Source organism: Myxocyprinus asiaticus, chromosome 29 (assembly GCF_019703515.2).
Source record: "Myxocyprinus asiaticus isolate MX2 ecotype Aquarium Trade chromosome 29, UBuf_Myxa_2, whole genome shotgun sequence".
Classification (NCBI taxonomy): Eukaryota; Metazoa; Chordata; class Actinopteri; order Cypriniformes; family Catostomidae; genus Myxocyprinus; species Myxocyprinus asiaticus.
In genome coordinates this window covers 38,075,020-38,096,500 of record NC_059372.1, presented here as the reverse complement: position 1 = coordinate 38,096,500, position 21,481 = coordinate 38,075,020, and the positions used below count along the sequence as shown (strand labels likewise).

Here is a 21,481-nt window from a genome sequence, read left to right as displayed (position 1 = left end):
CAATAGATTATTGTGTTTTTAATGCTGGACTGCTCAGTCAGGTCTGAATTTATAGGGGAGCCAACACAACGGTGGCATCTCATTCAAATATACAATCCACAAAGACAACTGATGTACAGTTACTGTCAAAAGACAATAGCATTAACTTACTGAGGAAAATAGAAATTATAACAACATTCTCCCATCTCAATTATAGATGAGAGGCCTCTCCAGCCCAACACAGCAACACTGGCTTAACCAATGACATGACTTTGGGGCACGACTATCTGTTTTTACAACTAATGGAAACATTTATAATCAAAACAGTGATCATTTTTGCAATTCTTTAAACTTTTTAAAATTACAATTATATATATATATTCGGCTGATATAGTCAATCTAGTGTGACTAGCTAATGTGGAACAGGATTGACTTCAACTAGAAATTTAAAAAAACATCTGTTCCACGTGTTATAGATTTTAATCATAAAAATTACTTACATCCTTCCAAGATGAACAATGTTAAAACAGGAATGCATTCTTCAGACTCAAAAGAGTTGAAAGGGAAGCAATGGCTCATACCTGAGGCAGGGCACTCCTGGTCTTTGGAGAAGTCGATGCCCGCTCCAATTAAAGTCATGATCTTCTCAATCTGTAAGAGAAAAACAAACACCATAAAACAACCACCTTAAGACACTTCCCAAATATAGCACAAGAAGCGATTTGAAAAGCAGCTCATGATTCATGTTAGACATTTCATGACTTCCCAGCAGAGCAGAAAAAGCAGTAAGTTAGAAACGATTGTGCCAATGGAATTCAGAATACTTCCGTAGGAAACACCATCTATCACCCCAAGATTATAAGAATCATGCAGGCCTCAAATAATAGATGACCGAATGTTTGTACAGTGCAGTAATTAGTTATATCAGCTTATACCAAATCAGTAACATATGCATTGGTGGTTCAAAAACTACACCCCTGGTTACCCATGCAACAACTGGCAGACAAACCAACCAGCATAAATAATAATTTTCCCCATATCCCAAAATCAAAGACCAACTGTTAAAACAAGCAGAAGAACAAGAAAACATTGTACTTATTTTCAAATCTTCACCTCCATCAATCACTAGTCCAACTTGCTAAATGTCCTACTTCAAAGGTAACACATTCTGAATAGGTATAATGGTAAAGGTAGGAGTTCTGAGTTGCATTTGTTTAATTATGCTTTTATATCAACATCGTTTGCCAAGTAGGACGTGTTCATGCATCAACATTATTTGTTGTTTCTGGAACAATCTTTCTTTCAATAAATCATAGCTCTAACTCCATCAATAACCCTAAAGCCCAAAGTATACTTCGGTCAGTACAGGATTCATGATGCAAACTTCATCATCAGCAGGGTGCTCAATTTTTCAAACCGTGCATATTTGAACGCGAAGAATGCACATATGCCTGGAATGATTTGCACTAATTAGTGGGTCAACAAGGAGGCAGCACTCACATTTAAGCCGTTACTGTCATGAAGAAGGGCTAGAAGAAAATATAATCACTGCTAAACAACAAGAGATGAATGTTAAAACAACATCAGTGGATGTGAACGTCAAGAGTGAGGATGTCAGGAGATACCTGAATTTGTATAACTCGAGTCTGAAGGTATACAAAAGACATCTTTATGTGCCTAAACTCCTGAGGAGAAATAGTCCAGTATCTCATAGAAGTCGTATAGCTCATGCTCCATCCACCTATGAACGCTGAACAGTCATATGAAGTATACTTTGACAGGCTCGCGTTCAATTATATGCAGATGTTAAGCGATCGTGTCAAAACCGAAGTATAGATTGAGCTTAAACTTAAATTCCCGTACTTCTTGGTCCTGGAACATTTTCCTCTAATGTTAGGGGTAGATTATGGTTAGGCGTAGGAATAGTGTTATGACTGTTTATTTAACGGGAATGTTGTCTCAAATGGAATAGGGTTGTCACTATACCAAAATGTTCATAGTCGATAACAATGCTAGTGAAATTTCCCGATTCTGGGTACCAATTTCAATATCACAAAAAAAAAAAAAAAAGCACACTTCCCCCATTTAAAAAGTTAAATATTAATGTAAATTTTAAGATATTTAATTAATACAATGACATGTTGCCTTAGGGTTACGCGTTAGTCAAATAAGCTACATTTCTTTAAGTTTAAGTAATTTTTAGATAAAAAGTCAATAATAAAGAATTAAGTAAACTAAGTGCATAGTAATTTTAAAAAAAATACAAAGTATAAATTACAAGCAGCTAGTTTTCCATTTTTAACTAGTTTTTTAATAGTTACTTTCCATTTTCGTTTTAATATTGTCGTTTAAATAATAGTAAAACACATTTGGGCGTATATGAACAATCACCCATCAGTCAGACAGCACGCAGGTAATGAACTAAGTTGTTACTTGGTACTGCCAGTTCTGTAAAAAGACTAGTATTGTTACATCTTTATTTTAATATTGCCTTGGTACCAAAGTACCAGCACTTTTGACATTCCTAAAAAGGAACATGTCTCACTTGACTAAATTAATCTGCCCTAAGCCTAAACCAAACCCTTCCCCTCAATATGACATACCCCAGAATAAAGAAAATGATAGGTTAAAAGTGTTGTAAAACCTGATTGGTTGACAGGAATGTTGTTCTAGGAGCAACTAGGATTTTAATCCAGGAACATTTGGGTAAATCACGTTAACCACTAATATCTCTTTCTCTGCTGTGAGTCTTTTTGAGAATTGAGTGAAACTGTCAGCTGCCCTACAGCTATCGTCCTCCACAAGGATGTTAGCAAAGTCTAATAACACGCAAGCTATTCTTCTCTTGGATATGGCTACCTGCGAGTCAGCACTCATTGATCATGACGTACACCCTCTTAAGTGATTGACAGAATGCTGCAGTAACTGGAAGGACATTGGCTACATAACTGAAACATCAGCAGATCAGCATAACCTCACTCATCATGTCTATATTGTCAGTTTTGAAAATCTTCATTCAATAATAATAATAATAATAAAAAAAATAAAAAAAAGTCTGTATCCGAGTCAATGAGTTCTCTTTGTTTTTAACAGTTATTACATCTGCTGATTTACCAAAGCAGCTCATAATTCTTTGCGTACAGCAGCAGCATTGCATAATATAAATATGAAGACAGAGAAAGGGGAGATGAGGCATTTAAAAATGACACATAAATTATTTTAATAGGAGGACAATGTGTCTTCATTACTGATACTAAATTTGGGCAGAAATTCTAGCAAATGCTTTAAGAAATCTGAGTTAGTAAAGGAAAAATAATTTAACTGAAGTGACAGCAAAGCTGCCAGGCAATGTTTATCAAAAGTAGCAAGGTCAAAGTAAGAAAGCAAGATCGAGAGCAGAAGAGAGAGCTTGAATACTGCCACCACCGCACAGAAAAGCCGGTCCAGATGCGCCTGCGAGAAGACACAAAGTTTTCCAAACTTCTAGTGACGGTCAAATATTTAAAGGAATAGTTCACTGAAAAATTATTATTCTGTCATTATCTACTCAGCATTAGGCTGTTCCTACCCATAACTTATATGAGTCTTCAGTAGAAACCAAAAGGAGATATTCTGAATAATGTTCATGCTGCTCTTTTCCATAGAATGAAAGCAAACAATAACCAGGGGCCCTAAAGCATCGTAAAATACCCTAAAGCATCGTAAAGGGGCAGTGGTGGCTCAGCAGTTAAGGCTCTGGGTTACTGATCAGAAGGTCGGGGGTTCAAGTCCCAGCACTGCCAAGACGCCACTGTTGGGCCCTTGAGCAAGGCCCTTGACCCTATCTGCTCCAGGGGTGCTGTATCATGGCCCTTAGCTGGGATATGTGAAAAAAAAAGAATTTCACTGTATATATGCAAATGTGTGATAAATAAATAAAAAAATTAAATTAATTAAAAATGAAAAAAGTCCATACAGCTAGAATGAAGCCATACAATAGTCTTGTGTGATGAACAGGCCAAAAATGAATCAAGAACCAAAGCTGGTTCGAACTTGGTGCCAAATTTAAATGAGTGTGCAAGTTAGATTTGCTGTGGGAGAGGGGAAAATTTTCATTGAATAATGACTTTTAAAAACTGATGTTGTATGGAAAAGAGCAGTATGAACATTCAGCACATCTCATTTTGTGTTTCACAGAAGAAAGCAAGCCATATGGGTTTGGAACAACATGAGGATGAGTAAATTATATATGTAAAAAAAAATAATAAAAAAAATCTGAAAACTATTCCTTTAAAAATAACAAAATAATCCAAAGGTTCATTCTGCTGAAATCGTAATAACTCCATGTACAGCAGCAAACAGCAAAGGTCGATGGGAAGCCAGGAGGTACATGTGGTGTATCTTACTTTTTTTGTAGGCCGGCGTCTCCATGGAATAGAGAGAGAATGCCTCTGTTTCTGCAGGGAGAAAACCAACTTTTGTTGAATCGCTGTTTTTGCTAAAAGGAGAACAATATTTGGTCTTCGAAAAAGGAACGCTTTAAAAGGATAGTTCACTGAATAAACAAAAATATCATCATGAATGCACTCTCATGTTATTTCAAACCTGTATGATTTAACTTTCTTTCTTAGAATACAAAAGGAGATGTCAGGCAGACTGTTAGTCTCAGTGACCATGCATTTTCATTACTTTCCATAAGATGAAATTGAATGGTGACCGAGACTGACATACTGCCAAACATTTCCTTTTGTCTTCCAAGGAAGAAAGTTAAATCATACAGGTTTAGAACAAAATGAGAGTGATTAAATGATGATCTATTTTTCATTTTTGGATGAACTAAACCCTTTAATACAGTCAATTGTAACTAAAAATAAAAAAGTGACATCAAGGTAGGTTTCACCCCTTAGTGACCGTGCTTCCTGAAATTAACCCTTTGAAGAGGCACCAGTTATTCTGAACACTTGAATGGTTGTCAAAATAATGAATCGTCTGGGAAAAAGAAAAGTGGAAATGCTTTGATCTTAAAGTTATAGTGCCGATTTGGCTCCATCTGCAACTAGAGAGCATTTTTGATTTAAGGATAACTGCGAGAAATCTTTTAATTCCAGACTCTTCCAGAATCCATCAGAAGGAGGAAGACTCATCAATTATATCTGACATCCCTCTGTCCCACGGCTGAGCATTCTCATTTTCAATATACAGCACATCTCAGAGTACTCACAGCACAAGGCAGTTTCAACAGCCATTCAATTCCTGTCTTTTGCATATGTTTCACGCTGTTATAGCTAGACAGACAAAACGAACAAATGGATAGATGGACAGGTACATAGTTAGATCACCTTTGTTGATGCAATGTCAAAGGAGACTTTCCTAGCAGCATACTACAACTAACAAAATTGCATTTTACTACAATGCTCAAAACAACTGCAACCCAAATAAATTTACATAAATTGGTTAGAGATTATTTTTCCATGTTCAGTTTTGCTGACCGTTGCATTCCCTCACAATAAGATTTGAAATCCCTCACAGTAAGAACTAGGGGAATAATGGTTCTCGATAAAAAAAATTAAAAAAACAACCAAACGGTTCACCACCCACAGTTCGGTATGCATTTGCACTGCGGTACTTCAAGTCTAACAACGCATCTGGAGAATATGGTTTGCCGAAAAAAAGCCTCAAATAGACAGGCACAGTTACACCCTTGGCTAATGGATAGATCTTATTGCGTGGGAATGCTAACTATTGCAATGGAGTGCAATATTTATTGTGAGAAAATGCAAAATTATTGTGAGGGAACACAAACTTGCGTTTGAATGCAAAACTTATTATGAGGGAACTCAAAATGTGTGTGAGGGAAAGCAAACTACTGTGAGGGAATGCAAAACATTTTGTGAGAACACAAAACATTTGCTAGGGAACAAAAATCTTATTGCGCGGGAACTCAGACTATTGCCCAGGAATGCAAGAATTGTTGTGAGGAAATGCAAAAATTGTTGTGAGAGAACGCACGACTTGCAAGAGAACGCACGACTTGCAAGAGAACGCTAAACTGCTGAAGGAATGCAAAACATTTGCAAGGGGATGCAAAATGTTTTGCGATAGATGTTCTATTGCGATAGAAAGCAAAACTTGTTGTGAGAGAACAAACTACTGTGAGAACGCAAAACTACTGTATGGGAACGCAAAAGTTATTAAGAGGGAATGCAAAACTTATTGTGAGGGAACAAACTATCGCGATAGAAAGCAGAAGTTATTGTGAGGGAAAACAAACTATTGCGAGTTCTCAAAACTATTGCGACGGAACGCAAACATTATTAAGAGGGAACGCAAACTGAAACTCCTAGTGAGAGAACGCAAAAATATTGCAAGGGAATGCAAAACTCTGTATGAACTGGATCTTTGTTAAGTTGTGCTATATGTCTAGACAGACAACAATACTGTTTTCTGCTATTTACGATATGTTTTCATATCACAATGAAACTTCTCAAAAGAAATATTGATTTCATTTAAACATTAAAAATTAGACAGTGCAGTCATTACATGAAGACTTAGATATCTGCTCAGATCTAAAGCGTAAATTAATATATATATTGAAGTCACAGAAACAGATCATCTTAATTAGGCAATAAAGGTTTAAACTTTTTCAGATCGAGTGTGGGCTACCACACAGCCAGACGCTTGACTGCATGATTAAAAATTGTGCTTGTACCGCTCTTAAAACGCAGCGCACATCACTGGTGTTGTGCAGAAATGCATTAATACAATCAAAGACATCCATCTAGTCCATGTTTACAAAAGACCAACAATTGAAAATAGCACAGATGGGTGCAAAAACGGTCCAGGACACCTTCAAAACAGTACAAACAAGACAGCAAACAGCAAGATGAAACAGATTGGGGGTAACATTTACAGAGTTATAACTTGGCATCGCGTCTTTTAAAGGGGTCAATAAAATTTCCCTTTATATTTTGACATATAAGAGTTCTTTCTACTATAAAAACATACTGTCAATTTCAGAACTCAAAACTTAATCCCCCATGCAATAAAAGCATTTATTGAAACCAAGCTGCAAAAATGCCTCGTTCTCTACTTCCAAGACTTCCCTACGTCATTTGGAGGAACAATAATTAATGATCGCCTCTACAGCTCAAAAATATCAATGCCTAATTTTACATTAACGCACCCTTGACCCTGCCCACTGGTGCTTCAGTTCATAAACAGAGAGAAGGACAAACAAGGCCTACTGTGGCCTAACTATTCTTCAACACCTAAGGGGACCCATCTGGACTATTTAAAATTATGTTTGTATTTAACCATGCACAGACAGAGGTCTTTGACTGTTTAATACATATCTCGCGCCACTTTTAAAACTCTGGAGTCGACGGAGGCACCGGTGCAATCACTTGTTTTTTTTCTTAGAACAACGGCAACGACTTAAAATACTTAAAATACTCAATTTATGGTCATACAAATAAAAGACATCATTCAAAACTGTAACTGTTCACTCACAATAAAAACAAAATGCTGTGCTTTTGTAAAATACAGAAAACAAACAGGATGCACTTTCTGCTGTCGCTATCTCCGTAAACTTTTTTCTGGAGCACATCACAAAAATTAACCGAAACTCGGAACATAATTGTCCACAGACATGATAAAAAGGTCTACAGAAACCTTGAATTGTCTACTTTTAAATGAGCCTATTAAAATCCAAAACAAATATTCTCAGATTATGTAATGCATATGAAACTAACTAGAGGTACAGTTTTTCTGTCTCATCTCATTAGTGCTGTTCAGGACACACCCATTTTCAGAGTGCGCTATTCACACAGTAATGACCTGGAGGAAATTTACAAATATGGTGGTAACAAGCTCCTGCTTAACTTAAATGAGGAAGGTAAATTCTCCGTATATATTCAGTCTCTTTATACACTTTTCAGTGTTCACAATAAACTACACACACAACACACACACACACACACACACACACACACACACACACACAGAAAGGCACGTGTCACTCCTCTCCCCTCTGTGGCTCTCAGCTCCCATTTATCTCTCTGTCGCCTCCCACTGCAACACAGAACAGCTGTTAGTAAAACTGCCCACAGGTGTAACTCCTTACCACTCTCAACTCCCGGTCTCGCTCTCCATTCACAAATCAGCATTCGACCATGCCCCCACCTCCACATACCCCCATCGCCTGACTCAGGCCGAGGAGCCATCTGGCCTGCCCGCTACCCGATACAACCGGTCTTTTATAACTGCGAAAAATGGGTATGAGAGGGCAACCGCTGGCTGAAGTTGTTGCCCATCGATTACTCTCACTTGGTCAAAGGTGTGCTTAAGGGTTTTGTCCTGTATCTGCTCCAGAGGGAAATCCCCTAAGGGAATCCCTCTCAAGGGCGAGAGAGTAAAATCCTCCTCCTCTCTTGCGTCATCCTGACGAGGAGCTGACGAGGACGGCCCCGGCACCGCCTTCCCAGCCAGCGTGCTGCATACCCCACACTGTATTACGCTGTTGTAGGGCCCATCCACACACTTTCCCTTCAATAAGGTTCTGAACACCGGCCAATTGGTACCCAAGATTAAAGGATGGGTGAGGCAGGGACTAACCGCAGCCTCAATACTATGCTTTTGTCCCTGGAATTGAATTGTGACAGCCACTAAATGGTATTCATGCACATCCATGTTCACACCACACCCTCACCCTCCGTGCTGCATCCAAACCTCATCTTGAACCAAGCATTGGTGGATAGAGGTTTGATTACATCCTGAATCCACTAAGGCTTGGTATGTACCCCCTTGAATACTCACGGGTATCTGGTACATCCCTGCTTGATCGGGGGCAGACTGCAGCACATCAGGGACCCGAACCAATGCCCCTACCTCGATCGCCTGGTATTGGTCCTGAAAATGTCAAGGTTCCCCACAGCACCAACAGACTGGCCCAGGCTTTCCCCCGCACCCCTGCCAGCGGAGTCACCAATCTGTGGGAAAGGTGAGAGAGAGAGAATGGGGGGGGAGCTGGTGGGTTAGGGAAACCCTAGGTATGAGGTGCCGGTTTTGGAGGAATGCTGCCCCGTTTCCAGGGTGTAGGTATAAGAAAAGGGGAAGAGGAGGGGGAAGGCGAGAGGAGTGAAGAGAGAAAGCAAGAGCAGGGGGCTCACTGGCCCCTCGATACGGCACCAAATGGTCCTCAGCCAGCTAGACTGCCTCTGTCAACGACACAGGGCGGTGACACTGGACCCACTCAGCTGTTCCTTTTGGTAAACGGCCAACGAACTGCTCCAGTTCCATGAGATCGATGACAGCTTCGGCGTCGTGATCCTCTGCCAGCAGCCACCTCCGACAGGCAGAGCTGTTGGGCAAAAGCAAACGGCTGCCCACTGGGTGTTCGGCCAGCCCCACGCTTCAGCCACCCACTCGAAGAGCTCGATGAAGGCCTCTGGATCATCTTGTGGCCCCATCTTCGTGAGCGTGATGTGGGGCGGGGCTATAGCTGCTGCCAGGGTTGCGGCTGGAGTACTCCCCTAGGCCACCAAGCTCCGCAATACCTGTCGGCCTTCCGCCTGGGCTTGGAGCAGGACCTGAAAATGCTGCTCCTGCTCTGCAAGTAAGTCCAGAAGGGCCTAATGTTGGATCTGGTGGATGCCGGCAAAAGTCTTGATGACTTTGGCTAATGGCGAGGACTCCATGACGGTGTTTCTTCCTCAACTTTCCTGGGTTTCGACACCACTGAAATAAGTTCCTGCTTAACTTAAATGAGGAAGCGGTGAGCCAGGTAAATTCTCTGTATTTATTCAGTCTCTTTATACACTTTTCAGTGTTCACAATAAACTATACACACACAAACACACAATGGCGCATGTCACTAGCTTATGACCAGTGCTTACTGTAAAATACTTGTGCTTACGAATATCTGCTCAAATGTAAATGTTTGGAATGTGCTAAAAATATGTCCGGCAATGGCCCATCAACAGACATATTCAGTGCGCATCCATAAATAAACAAACTACCATAAAAAAAATCTGTGCTCAAATGTGACTTTGACCCAAATTATTTATACTGTATTTCAATTATATCGTGCACTTTGTTGTAAATAAACTACCAAAAAATATGTGTGCTCAAAAATGTGCCCGTGACCCTCATTATTCTTATTTTGATTATGTTGTACACTTTGTTGTAAATAAACTAAAAAAAAATTAAATTAAATAAAATAAAAAAAAATCTTTGTTTTTTTGTTTCTTTACAGTGGCATTCCACTTTGATAGCCCCATTAGGGGGTGGGCCATTATCAACCTAGGTGTGGAGTACATCAGTATTCATAACCACTGACACTCCCTCGCATACAGCCTTTCTAAAACAAAAGGTGTCATACAAAAGTTAAATCAATGTAGTGTTTTATGTGAATGTATGGGCAAGATGGTTTTCACAACATATTGTAACTATGACTCTAGCCTACAAAATCCAGCACTCAAAAGTCTTGTTAAAAAAAGTTTAGTATGTGTTTTATGGACTTATATCAGTGTCCTTAATTTATAATTTTTTACTTATCAAGTTTAAACTTGATTTTCTCAAAAATACAAATGTGTACATACACGTTGCTCACATATTAGTGTAGCACAATTTGTGCTGAATACAGTGTAATGAGACTTTTGCAATTAATATGGTGTAAGTAGCTGAAATAAGCACAAATGTCAGGGCATGTCAAAACATCTCCAGGATCCAAAAAAAAAAACACCTCAGACTCCAGAGCACAAACGCATCATGGATGCATTCCTTCGCCCATATGTGCTGTTTATAATTGTTGGTGTATTAGAACGTGCTAGATGGACGTCTTTGACCGTTTAGATGTGTTTCTGGCAATGCGCATTTCAGTGCTGAATGATACTGGAAACTGGATGTGTGGAAACTGAATGTGTGGAAACTGGATGTGTGTGAGTCTAGTTTACACTGTGCTTTGTACTATGTGTGTGCATCATGTGGATGTGTCTTCAGCATATTTCAGCATGGATTGCATGTTTTTTCAGCTCATATAAATGTGGACTGCTTTTGAGCCAGTCATAAAATGATTCAAGCTTTGTAAAGGAACTGTTATTGAAGAATGGGGCAGTTAAAAAACAGTTCCAGTCATGAATATTTCAAATGTCATGACTGTTTGATAGTTTATGGTGCTGACAACCCTGTTTACACCAGGCGCTTCCAGTGACGTGATGCAACGCAACAGCTTGAGGCCGTCTACAACGTGCGTGTCAACACAAACTTTCTAAACCGTTTATTTGTGTTGTTGGTAGTAGTAGCGCAAACACATCCCTGGCTGCTATTTTCTATGGATACGAGCATCATGAAAAATATTATTATATACTTGAATGGGGAAAGATCGAAATCTTCAAAACGGTTGGTCAAGGTTAGTATTAAATAACATTTCAAATCAGCAGTAAAATGTGACAACAGTGGTATCATAAATTGTACTTCTTTAGCTTAGATCACACTAAAAACGTTATTTTTCAGGATAGTCCACCAAATCTGCATGTGCCATTCACGAGTTAACAGACAGGGGATGTCGGTATCTAAAAGGTGATAGGCTCTTTTGCCTGTAAAGAGGGACTTTCTTTTCTATACCCACCTTATTGGGTGTTCCAATTTCTCCCATTCATTTTAATACAAGTGGTCTGTCTCAGGCTAAATAGTCTCTGTCTGAGCATCTCTTTCTTGCATTATCTCTCTTTTTCTCAACAGAATACATCCCTACCAGCTGACTGGTTTAAACTTAGTCCAGAGAAACAGCATTGCATGCCAATAAGGCAAAGCATGTCATAATCACACTAATATTATGCATTGCTCAACTAATGAACCAAACTGAGAAATATTGCATGCAAAGGAAAATAAATAAATAAATGAGTGGTGAATAAATGCTAAATGATTAAGAAATGTTTTCTGCATCAGCAAGCTGCTTGCATCATTTGCCGCCTGTGTTTGCAAAACAGCTCAAGAGCCAGAAATTTCAAATAATTATATTTGTGGTGCATTGAGCATAATATTAATTATATTAACTGCTAAAATATCAACCAATGGCGGGCGGGGGAGCATTCAGGATATCTGTTTGACAACGTTATTTTGGTGCCACTAGTGTTGCAAAAATTACACACTTTACCTTTAATATCCAGAAAGGATATTATGTGGAGCTGGATTTTTATGGTGCAAAGTGCAAGTAAAAAAGTGAACACTTCCATGAGGTAAAACACCTTTCCTCTCCATGAGCCATTACAAAGCCATCCAGAGTGCCGTTTATTAACTGTAATGAGTGTTCATTCGTAAAGTTGACAGTGGCCATCGATAGCGGAGTTCAATAGTTAATAAGGACCAGCAGTGAGAGACTAGTTGAGGGATATATTAGTGAAGAGATCAACAATTACACATTAATTAAATATTTTGTTTGATCAACAATCTGGCACATTAGATTCGACTCATTGGCATGCATAAGGTATATGGTGCTTGTGTATGTGTGTACAGATTATAAAATGACTCAATCCCAAGTCCCACTTCAAACCCAAGTGGGTTAACAGGTAATACATAATTGAATACAGATCACAGATTGCCATGCCTCTGAGCAAAGAAAAATGTGTGTTACTATCTAAATGAGGACATAACATAGACTTTTAGTTTATATACTGTATAATATATATATATATATATATATATATACACACACATACACAGTTGTGCTCAAAAGTTTGCATATCCTGGCAGAAATGTTGAAATTTTGCCATTGATTTTGAAAATATGACTGATCATGCATGTCTTTTATTTAAGGATAGTGCTCATATGAAGCCATTTATTATCACAGTTGTTTGGCTCCTTTTTAAATCATAATGATAACAGAAATCACCCAAATGGCCCTGATCAAAAGTTTACATACCCTTGAATATTTGGCCTTGTTACAGACAGTGCTCCTTGAATCAACCACACCGTCTTTTTCCAGAGCAGCCTGTATTTCTCCTGAGGTTACCTGTGGGTTTTTTTTTGTATCCCGAACAATTCTTCTGGCAGTTGTGGCTCAAATCTTTCTTGATCTACCTGACCTTGGCTTGGTATCAAGAGATCCCTGAATTTTCCACTTCTTAATAAGTGATTGAACAGTACTGACTGGCATTTTCAAGGCTTTGGATATATTTTTATATCCTTTTCCATCTTTATAAAGTTCCATTACCTTGTTACGCAGGTCTTTTGACAGTTCTTTTCTGCTCCCCATGGCTCAGTATCTAGCCTGCTCAGTGCATCCACGTGAGAGCTAACAAACTTGTTGACTATTCATACACAGGCACGAATTGCAATTTAAAAAGCCACAGGTGTGGGAAATTAACCTTTAATTGCCATTTAAACCTGTGTGTGTCACCTTGTGTGTCTGTAACAAGGCCAAACATTCAAGGGTATGTAAACTTTTGATCAGGGCCATTTGGGTTATTTCTGTTATCATTATGATAACAAAAGGAGCCAAACAACTATGTGATAATAAATGGCTTCATATGATCACTATCCTTAAAAAAAAAGACATTTTTTTTACATGATCAGTCATATTTTGAAAATCAATGCCAAAATTTCACAATTTCTGCCAGGGTATGCAAACTTTTGAGCACAACTGCATATATACACACACACACATATATATATATATATATATATATATATATATATATATATATATATATATATATATATATCACACACACACACACACACACACACACACCGATCAGCCACAATATTAAAACCACCTGCCTAATATTATGTAGGTCCCCATCGTGCTACCAAAACAGCGCCAACCCGCATCTCAGAATAGCATTCTGAGATTCTATTCTTCTCACCACAATTGTACAGAGCAGTTATCTGAGTTACTTTAGACTTTGTCAGCTCGAACCAGTATGGTCATTCTCTGTTGACCTCCCTCATCAACTGCGTTTCCATCCGTAGAACTGCCCTTCACTGGATGTTTTTTGTTTTTGGCACCATTCTGAGTAAATTCTAGAGACTAACAATCATGTCATGGTCCAAATCACTGAGATGACATTTTTTCCACATTCTGATGGTTGATGTGAACATTAACTGAAGATCCTGACCCATATCTGCATGATTTTAGGCACTGTACTGCTGCCACCAGATTGGTTGATTAGATAATCGCATGGATGATTGTTGGTGCCAGATGGGCTGGTTTGAGTGTTTCTGTAACTGCTGATCTCCTGGGATTTTCACATGCAATAGTCTCTATAATTTACTCAGAATGGTGCCAAAAACAAAAAAAACATCCAGTGAGTGGCAGTTCTGTGGATGGAAATTTCTTGTTGATGAGAGATTCAACAAGGAATGGCCAGATTGGTTCGATCTGACAAAGTCTAAAGTAACTCCGATAACTGCTCTGTACAATTGTGGTGAGCAGAATAGAATCTCAGAATGCTATTCTGAGATGTGGGTTGGTGCTGTTTTGGCAGCACGATGGGGACCAACACAATATTTGTAGTTTTAATGTTGAGGCTGATCGGTGTATGACAACATACTGTATACAGTATACATATATATATATATATACACACATTTGATGTGCTATAAAAATATCACATCAGGTTGGTGAAGCAGTAAATTATTATAATTTTATTTAACTGATATTTACCATGGAAACGTTAATTTCTTTACTTGTATATTTAAAAAAAAAAAAAATCCTGACTCACACAATGCTGTGAATGACAAAAATGTCCAAAGTTTATGACAGCCGTACGTTTTTTTAAAACCGTGGTAGACCGTGAAACACAAACTTTCTCCTTCACATGATTAAACGTCATCACTTCGACACACACCCTTCACTGCATAGTCTCTACTTTTGTTCACACAGATATGTCCCGGGGTTGATCCTGGCAGTGTTACTAGGGTCTGATCCCGGGATCAAATTTTCAGGCATTCTGGCACCGGCTTGCATTCACACAGAAGGCTCCCCGGTATTGATCCCGCAATATTCCGGGATCAGAGCCCAGTGTGAATGAGTTTTAAGTGTTCTGGCACAGCAATTAGACAATCTTTACAAAAGTCATTAGCTAATTGTTGGAAAATCCCAAAGCTGTATCAAGTCTCGAGAAAACTCCGTTTTGCACCTCTGTAGAGAAGATAACTCCAAACCTGAGAGCGCAGCCTGTGATCCCCACGGATACAACACACACACACACACACACACACACACACACACACACACACACACACACACACACACTCAAAACAAAACAACAAAATTGATTCTCATGGCCTGTAGTCAGTTTCTTGAGATCATACAGAGAGAGAGATAGTGATTGTGAGGGGTTGGTGAGGGCCTCTTCATGGTAAACAGCTCAAACAATAGCAGAGTCAAAGGCCGCGGTGGAGTCACAGGTCGACAGCTGAAGTATAGCTAAGCAACAGGGTGTGTACAGGGAGGATTGTGTGTTTGTAGTACGACACAGCAGTAATCTATTCTGAAGTGGTCCACAAAGACCCCAGGCAGCTGGCAAGGCTGGCACAGGCAAACAAAAGGGCAAAAGGACCAAGACCATGTGGCAAAAACCAGTCACAAAAGAGCCAGGCTGGCACGCATTCGACCAGCCCAAATTCAGACAGACTCCTGCCAAGACATGTGCCAGGAGACCCAGAGCGAGTCGAGCGATTCACATGCACAGATCAGACCAGTAAATCAAAATCACAGCAAACACTGGTGAAGTGTTTTGGCATAACAAATAGAAAATCTTATTTATAAAAGTCTATTTGCTAATGCTAATTGTCAAACCATGCCATATTAGTCCATAGTTTTTAAACTGTTTAGGGAAATAAATGGAAATCAAAGCAAACATGGGCGAAAAAGTATCCTGGCACAATAAGACAAAAATCTAATACTTATTTCATATGATAATCATTATAAAACATGTTTTTTATATATATATATATATATATATTTTTTTTTTTTCCAGAAAGTTTAGGGAAATAAGTCAATAGTAAATACTAATCAAAGCGTTCTGGCACAACAAATGGAAAAACAAATCAAAATTGTAGCGAACACTGGCGAAAAAGTATTCTGGCACAAGAAGTGGAAAATCATATTTACAAAAGTATATTTCGTATGTTAATCAATGTTAAAACGTGACATTGGTCTTGCAGTTCTTAAAAAGTTCTGGGAAATACATTAAAATCATAGCTAACACTGCCAAAAAGTGATCTGGCCCAACAAACAAAAAATCTTCTTTGCGAAAGATGTATTTCATAAAAATACGCAACACCGCATCATAGTTTTTTGCTTAATGTTTTTTTGTCTTATAGTTTGCAGTTAATATATAACAAACAAAACAAAAACAGTAAACAAATTAAACAAACTAGCCTAGTAAAGGAAGCAAACAAAATACTAATTTTAATGCTCTCTAAAGTTCCCTAAATCCTAATCTACTACAATAAAATCTATTACACTTCCACGGAACAGGAAAAATGCAAAATAAATAAATAAAAAGGTGATTTTACCTCTCAACAACAACTGTGTTATATATATAAAAAAAAAAAAGATTAAACATAGATATACTGTAAATCAGCTATTTTGATCTGCTCCTGTCCTCCTCTGCTGTGATATCCAGAGATAGAGTGAGAAGGGTTTAAAAAGACGTCAAAGTCTATTTGGGACTTCACAGTGTTCTCTCTTCAACTTCTTATCACCTTAAACTTGTATCTGAGACTAATGTCTAGATGCCACCATTAAATTATTTGTACATAGCAACTGTTTCAACACCTAAGCAATCACATGAGCAGCAGAAAATAATGACACTCACAAATGCTGGTCTGGTGGCAGCCATTGGGCCTGAACAAAACACTGTACGGATGAATGCATAGACGGATGGTTGCAGATAGAGGAGACGGGACTCGTTTAACTCCCTCAGGTTCTCTGCATCTCTTTATTCTGTTCAGAGTCAGACCTCCCCTTTATAAATGTGCTGCTCCATACAGTGCGCTTCCTGCATTGTCACGGTCAGTCTAATCCTGACATGGGCTTGTATTAGCATGAGCTGCCTTTATTTCCCAGCCCCCTGCCATACACACACACACAAACACACACAAACACACACAAACACACACACAGACCCTCATGCAAGTCAAATCCTCCATGACACAAACACAGGGTGAAAGAGATGGGTGTTGTGCGTTCTTGCACCCACACGCTGTCACTCAGGGCAGCAAAGTGTCCCGGACCAGCCACCCGTGACCACTGGGGGAGGACTGAGAGAGAGACAGAGAGAGAGAGACTGACAGAAAATAGACAACAATAGATGATGGCAGACTGGTGGATGTTAGGGACTTCAGGAGAGACATCTGCCAGGTGAAAATCATAAGCCCACTTGCTTAAAGTAACAGTACACCTCTCCTCAATAAGCTGCATACAGAGGAAGAATCTGCAATTGTTAAACAGGACTACAATATCAGGTAATCTGGCTGTGGATTGTTTAATGTTTTGCTGAGTGGTCAATGCAGTTATCTAGTGAAACAAAGGTCTCCCCACTCACGATATATATCCAATACAGCTGCAATTTTGGTTTATTAAAAAAAATAATATAAAAATAATAATAATACATATACATATATATATATATATTAGAATGGGTTTAAAACCAGGACACCTTGAACTCAGTGAAAACATGACCATTAGACCAACAAGACATACTTATGCTGAATGCTGATCCATGCTTTTATCCACTGACCTACAAAATCAAGAGACTGACACATGTAGAAATTAAGATATCGAATTAGAGTTCCAATAAGTTCATTTGAAGTTCAATTTGAATTGGTCAAAAAGAATGACTGCTCCTTCAAATAACTGTAAAAAAAAAAAAAAAAAAAAAAAAAACTAAAAATAATTGCAATGTGCTATTAAAACTGTTATTTAAATGATTTTTTTAGACGTATCTAATCATAATATTTGTATTGTTATTTTTCAAATTTCAGTTTTGTTTGGGAAATGGCCACATCTCCAGATCAATACATAACAGACTATTTATTTTTCAAAACGGTAAAATATCAAAATATTCGTATTTGTGTGTAATCTAAATAATATTAATGACACTTTGCTAATTCATAACCTCATAACCAGCATGTCAGTGCAACGATCCCCACCACTTTTTAAAACAAAGTGATGTCTGTGATTAGGGGTTTGCTCAAATCTCAAACCTCAAGTATGGGCAATAATAATTGTGAAGCTTACAGTTACAAACATCACTAATGAATCAATTTAGTTGCTACTCAGGTCAATTCAATGCACTAAAGGCTGATTTATACTTCTTCGAAACTACGCACAGGCTACATGTAACTATTGCGTTTACGACCTCAACAGCTGTGACTTTTCCACTTTGTGATGACCGTCCCCCAGGATGACAAAAAGGATATCTGAGGTTGCATTTTCTCCAAGATTATTTTAAGATCTTTGCATTGTATCACATTGTATTTGGGCTTGATTTAATCGGGAGCACCTGCTCTTTTTATATTTTGTTTCATAAAATTACAAGTGAAAATGTAACAAAAAAAGAAACTATTGTTTACAAATTACAGTGCGGGGATCGATAATAGAGTAGGAGTCTTAATCCGGCCAAACGTAAACTAAAAAAACAAAACAAAAAGGAAACAAATAGCACACTACACTAGTACACCATCTGCAGTACAGACTACAGTTTGAAATATGCCAAAAATGCGAACACTGAACTGATCAAGGCAATACTATTTCATTAATTTTCACATTTTTAAATGAATATTAAAAAAATGTACTTCAGAAATTGAGGCATTTTCTCTCTATACACTAGCACTTTGGCAGTGTACTCACAGAACAACCTACACACAGAATTAGAAATGCAAACCACCACACTGGACACTATAAACCTACGCAGGTTCGATGCAGAAATATAAACAGGCCTGAAAGTTGAAGTGTGTAACTTTCGGTGTTAAAATTAGTGCTTTCAAAATTGACGCATTAACACATTTGATTAAAGTTTAACGCGTTAATTTTTCTTAATTGCAATCAACATATTTAGTGTTAATAAAACATAAACCAACAAAAACACCGGTGGGACTAGGGTGGAACCTTTGAGTTGTGTCAGCCCGGAGACATTACACTGAAGTACACACCACAAACACAAACAATAGCGATGGGAAAGGACCTCTTAACGCCATTTGATGTACAAAACAAGCCCAAATGGGATTTTTGATAGAAATCAAGTACTTTGCAGCCTCTATAAGGTGCAATTCAATTACCACAGACAGAGGTCAAGTCTTAACTATCACCAAAACAGAATGAGACGTTTTTGTCTGCAAGAACTTTTCATATGGAGTTCAAAGCTAATCTTGATGATGACACCCTGATGCGAATCATGAACACGGCATCTTGATTGTTATAACAAAGCAGATAGCCACAGTCTACCAGCAGAAAAATATTGTGGATAATGAGAGTTTAAGAGATTTAATGCCCATTGCAATAATAATAAAAAAATAAAAAAACCTATGGGGACTAGTTCTTTCAATTAATCAAACTCCCACTTAGACTTTGGGAAACGTTTAATGTTACTTGAATTGGTGTTATTTCAGTGCATTTTTATCTTTATACTGTGGAAGACTATGAAAATGTTAATAAATGATTATATTGTTACATATAGTTTTGCTTTCTTTCCTAAAAGGAAATAAATGCATTTTTACAAGAAAAGAAGTATATACAGTTGTGCTCAACTGGCAGAAATTGTGACATTTTGACATTGAAAAAACCTGTCTTTTATTTAAGGGTAGTGATCATATGAAACCAGTTATTATCACAGTTGTTTGGCTCCTTTTTAAATCATAATGATAACAGAAATCACCCAAATGGCTCTGATCAAAAGTTTACATACCCTTGAATGTTTGGCCTTGTTACAGACACACAAGGTGACACACACAGGTTTAAATGGCAATTAAAGGTTAATTTCCCACACCTGTGGCTTTTTAAATTGCAATTAGTGCCTGTGTATAAATAGTCAATGAGTTTGTTAGCTCTCACGTGGATGCACTGAGCAGGCTAGATACTGAGCCATGGGGAGCAGAAAAGAACTGTCAAAAGACCTGCGTAACAAGGTAATGGAACTTTATAAAGATGGAAAAGGATATAAAAAGATATCCAAAGCCTTGAAAATGCCAGTCAGTACTGTTCAATCACTTATTAAGAAGTGGAAAATTCGGGGATCTCTTGATACCAAGCCAAGGTCAGGTAGACCAAGAAAGATTTCAGCCACAACTGCCAGAAGAATTGTTGGGGATACAAAGAAAAACCCACAGGTAACCTCAGGAGAAATACAGGCTGCTCTGGAAAAAGATGGTGTGGTTGTTTCAGGGAGCACAATACGACGATACTTGAACAAAAATTAGCTGCATGGTCGAGTTGCCAGAAAGAAGTCTTTACTGCGCCAATGCCACAAAAAAGCCCAGTTACAATATGCCCAACAACATCTTGACACACCTCACAGCTTCTGGCACACTGTAATTTGGAGTGACGAGACCAAAATAGAGCTTTATGGTCACAACCATAAGCGCTATGTTTGGAGAGGGGTCAACAAGGCCTATAGTGAAAAGAATACCATCCCCACTGTGAAGCATGGTGGTGGCTCACTGATGTTTTGGGGGTGTGTGAGCTCTAAAGGCATGGGGAATCTTGTGAAAATTGATGGCAAGATGAATGCAGCATGTTATCAGAAAATACTGGCAGACAATTTGCATTCTTCTGCACAAAATCTGCGCATGGGACGCTCTTGGACTTTCCAGCACGTCAACGACCCTGAGCACAAGGCCAAGTTGACCCTCCAGTGGTTACAGCAGAAAAAGGTGAAGGTTCTGGAGTGGCCAACACAGTCTCCTGACCTTAATATCATCGAGCCACTCTGGGGAGATCTCAAACGTGCGGTTCATGCAAGATGAACAAAGACTTTGCATGACCTGGAGGCATTTTGTCAAGACGAATGGGCAGCTATACCACCTGCAAGAATTTGGGGCCTCATAGACAACTATTACAAAAGACTGCACGCTGTCATTGATGCTAAAGGGGGCAATACACAGTATTAAGAACTAAGGGTTACTATCTGTTTGTTCAATCAACAGAAGACGGGCATGTTCGGAGAGCTGTTCGAAAATGTTTTTTTTTTTTTTTTTTGCAATTTCATTCAGTGGTGACATAAGGGCACAGACATTACACACTTCAGCTTTAAGACTCGTTTCAGTTTATTTCACAGTTTGATTCCACCACAGTTATGCTTTGAGGATCATCAGTAAAAGTATGTTGATTAGAAACACTGCACCAATGTAAGTGAAGAAAATAAAAGCTACACTCTAAATCACTGAAGCAGCAAACAAACTCTGTACATGAACAACGGCCGCTCTCTCGGTCTCCCACACATAAACATCAAAATCACCCTCAGTGTTTACAGGATCTTCCATCACAGCTGTCAGAGTTTGCCTTTATAAGCACAGT

At 38.5% G+C, this 21,481-nt stretch overlaps 1 protein-coding gene across 8 annotated transcripts in view; it reads right to left on the bottom strand.

The window, feature by feature from the left end:
• LOC127420021 (ankyrin repeat and SAM domain-containing protein 1A-like) overlaps positions 1-21,481 on the bottom strand; it is a 174,433-nt gene that overhangs the window by 48,072 nt on the left and 104,880 nt on the right. For 6 of the 8 annotated variants that reach the window (XM_051661931.1, XM_051661932.1, XM_051661930.1 and 3 more), the window contains 2 exons: positions 4,365-4,415; positions 561-630 (listed from right to left, as the gene is read on the bottom strand). In XM_051661931.1, coding sequence (XP_051517891.1) covers positions 561-630; positions 4,365-4,415 — 121 coding nt within the window. The remainder of the gene's footprint in view (positions 1-560; positions 631-4,364; positions 4,416-21,481) is intronic. The other 2 variants (XM_051661933.1, XM_051661939.1) reach the window with 1 other exon arrangement.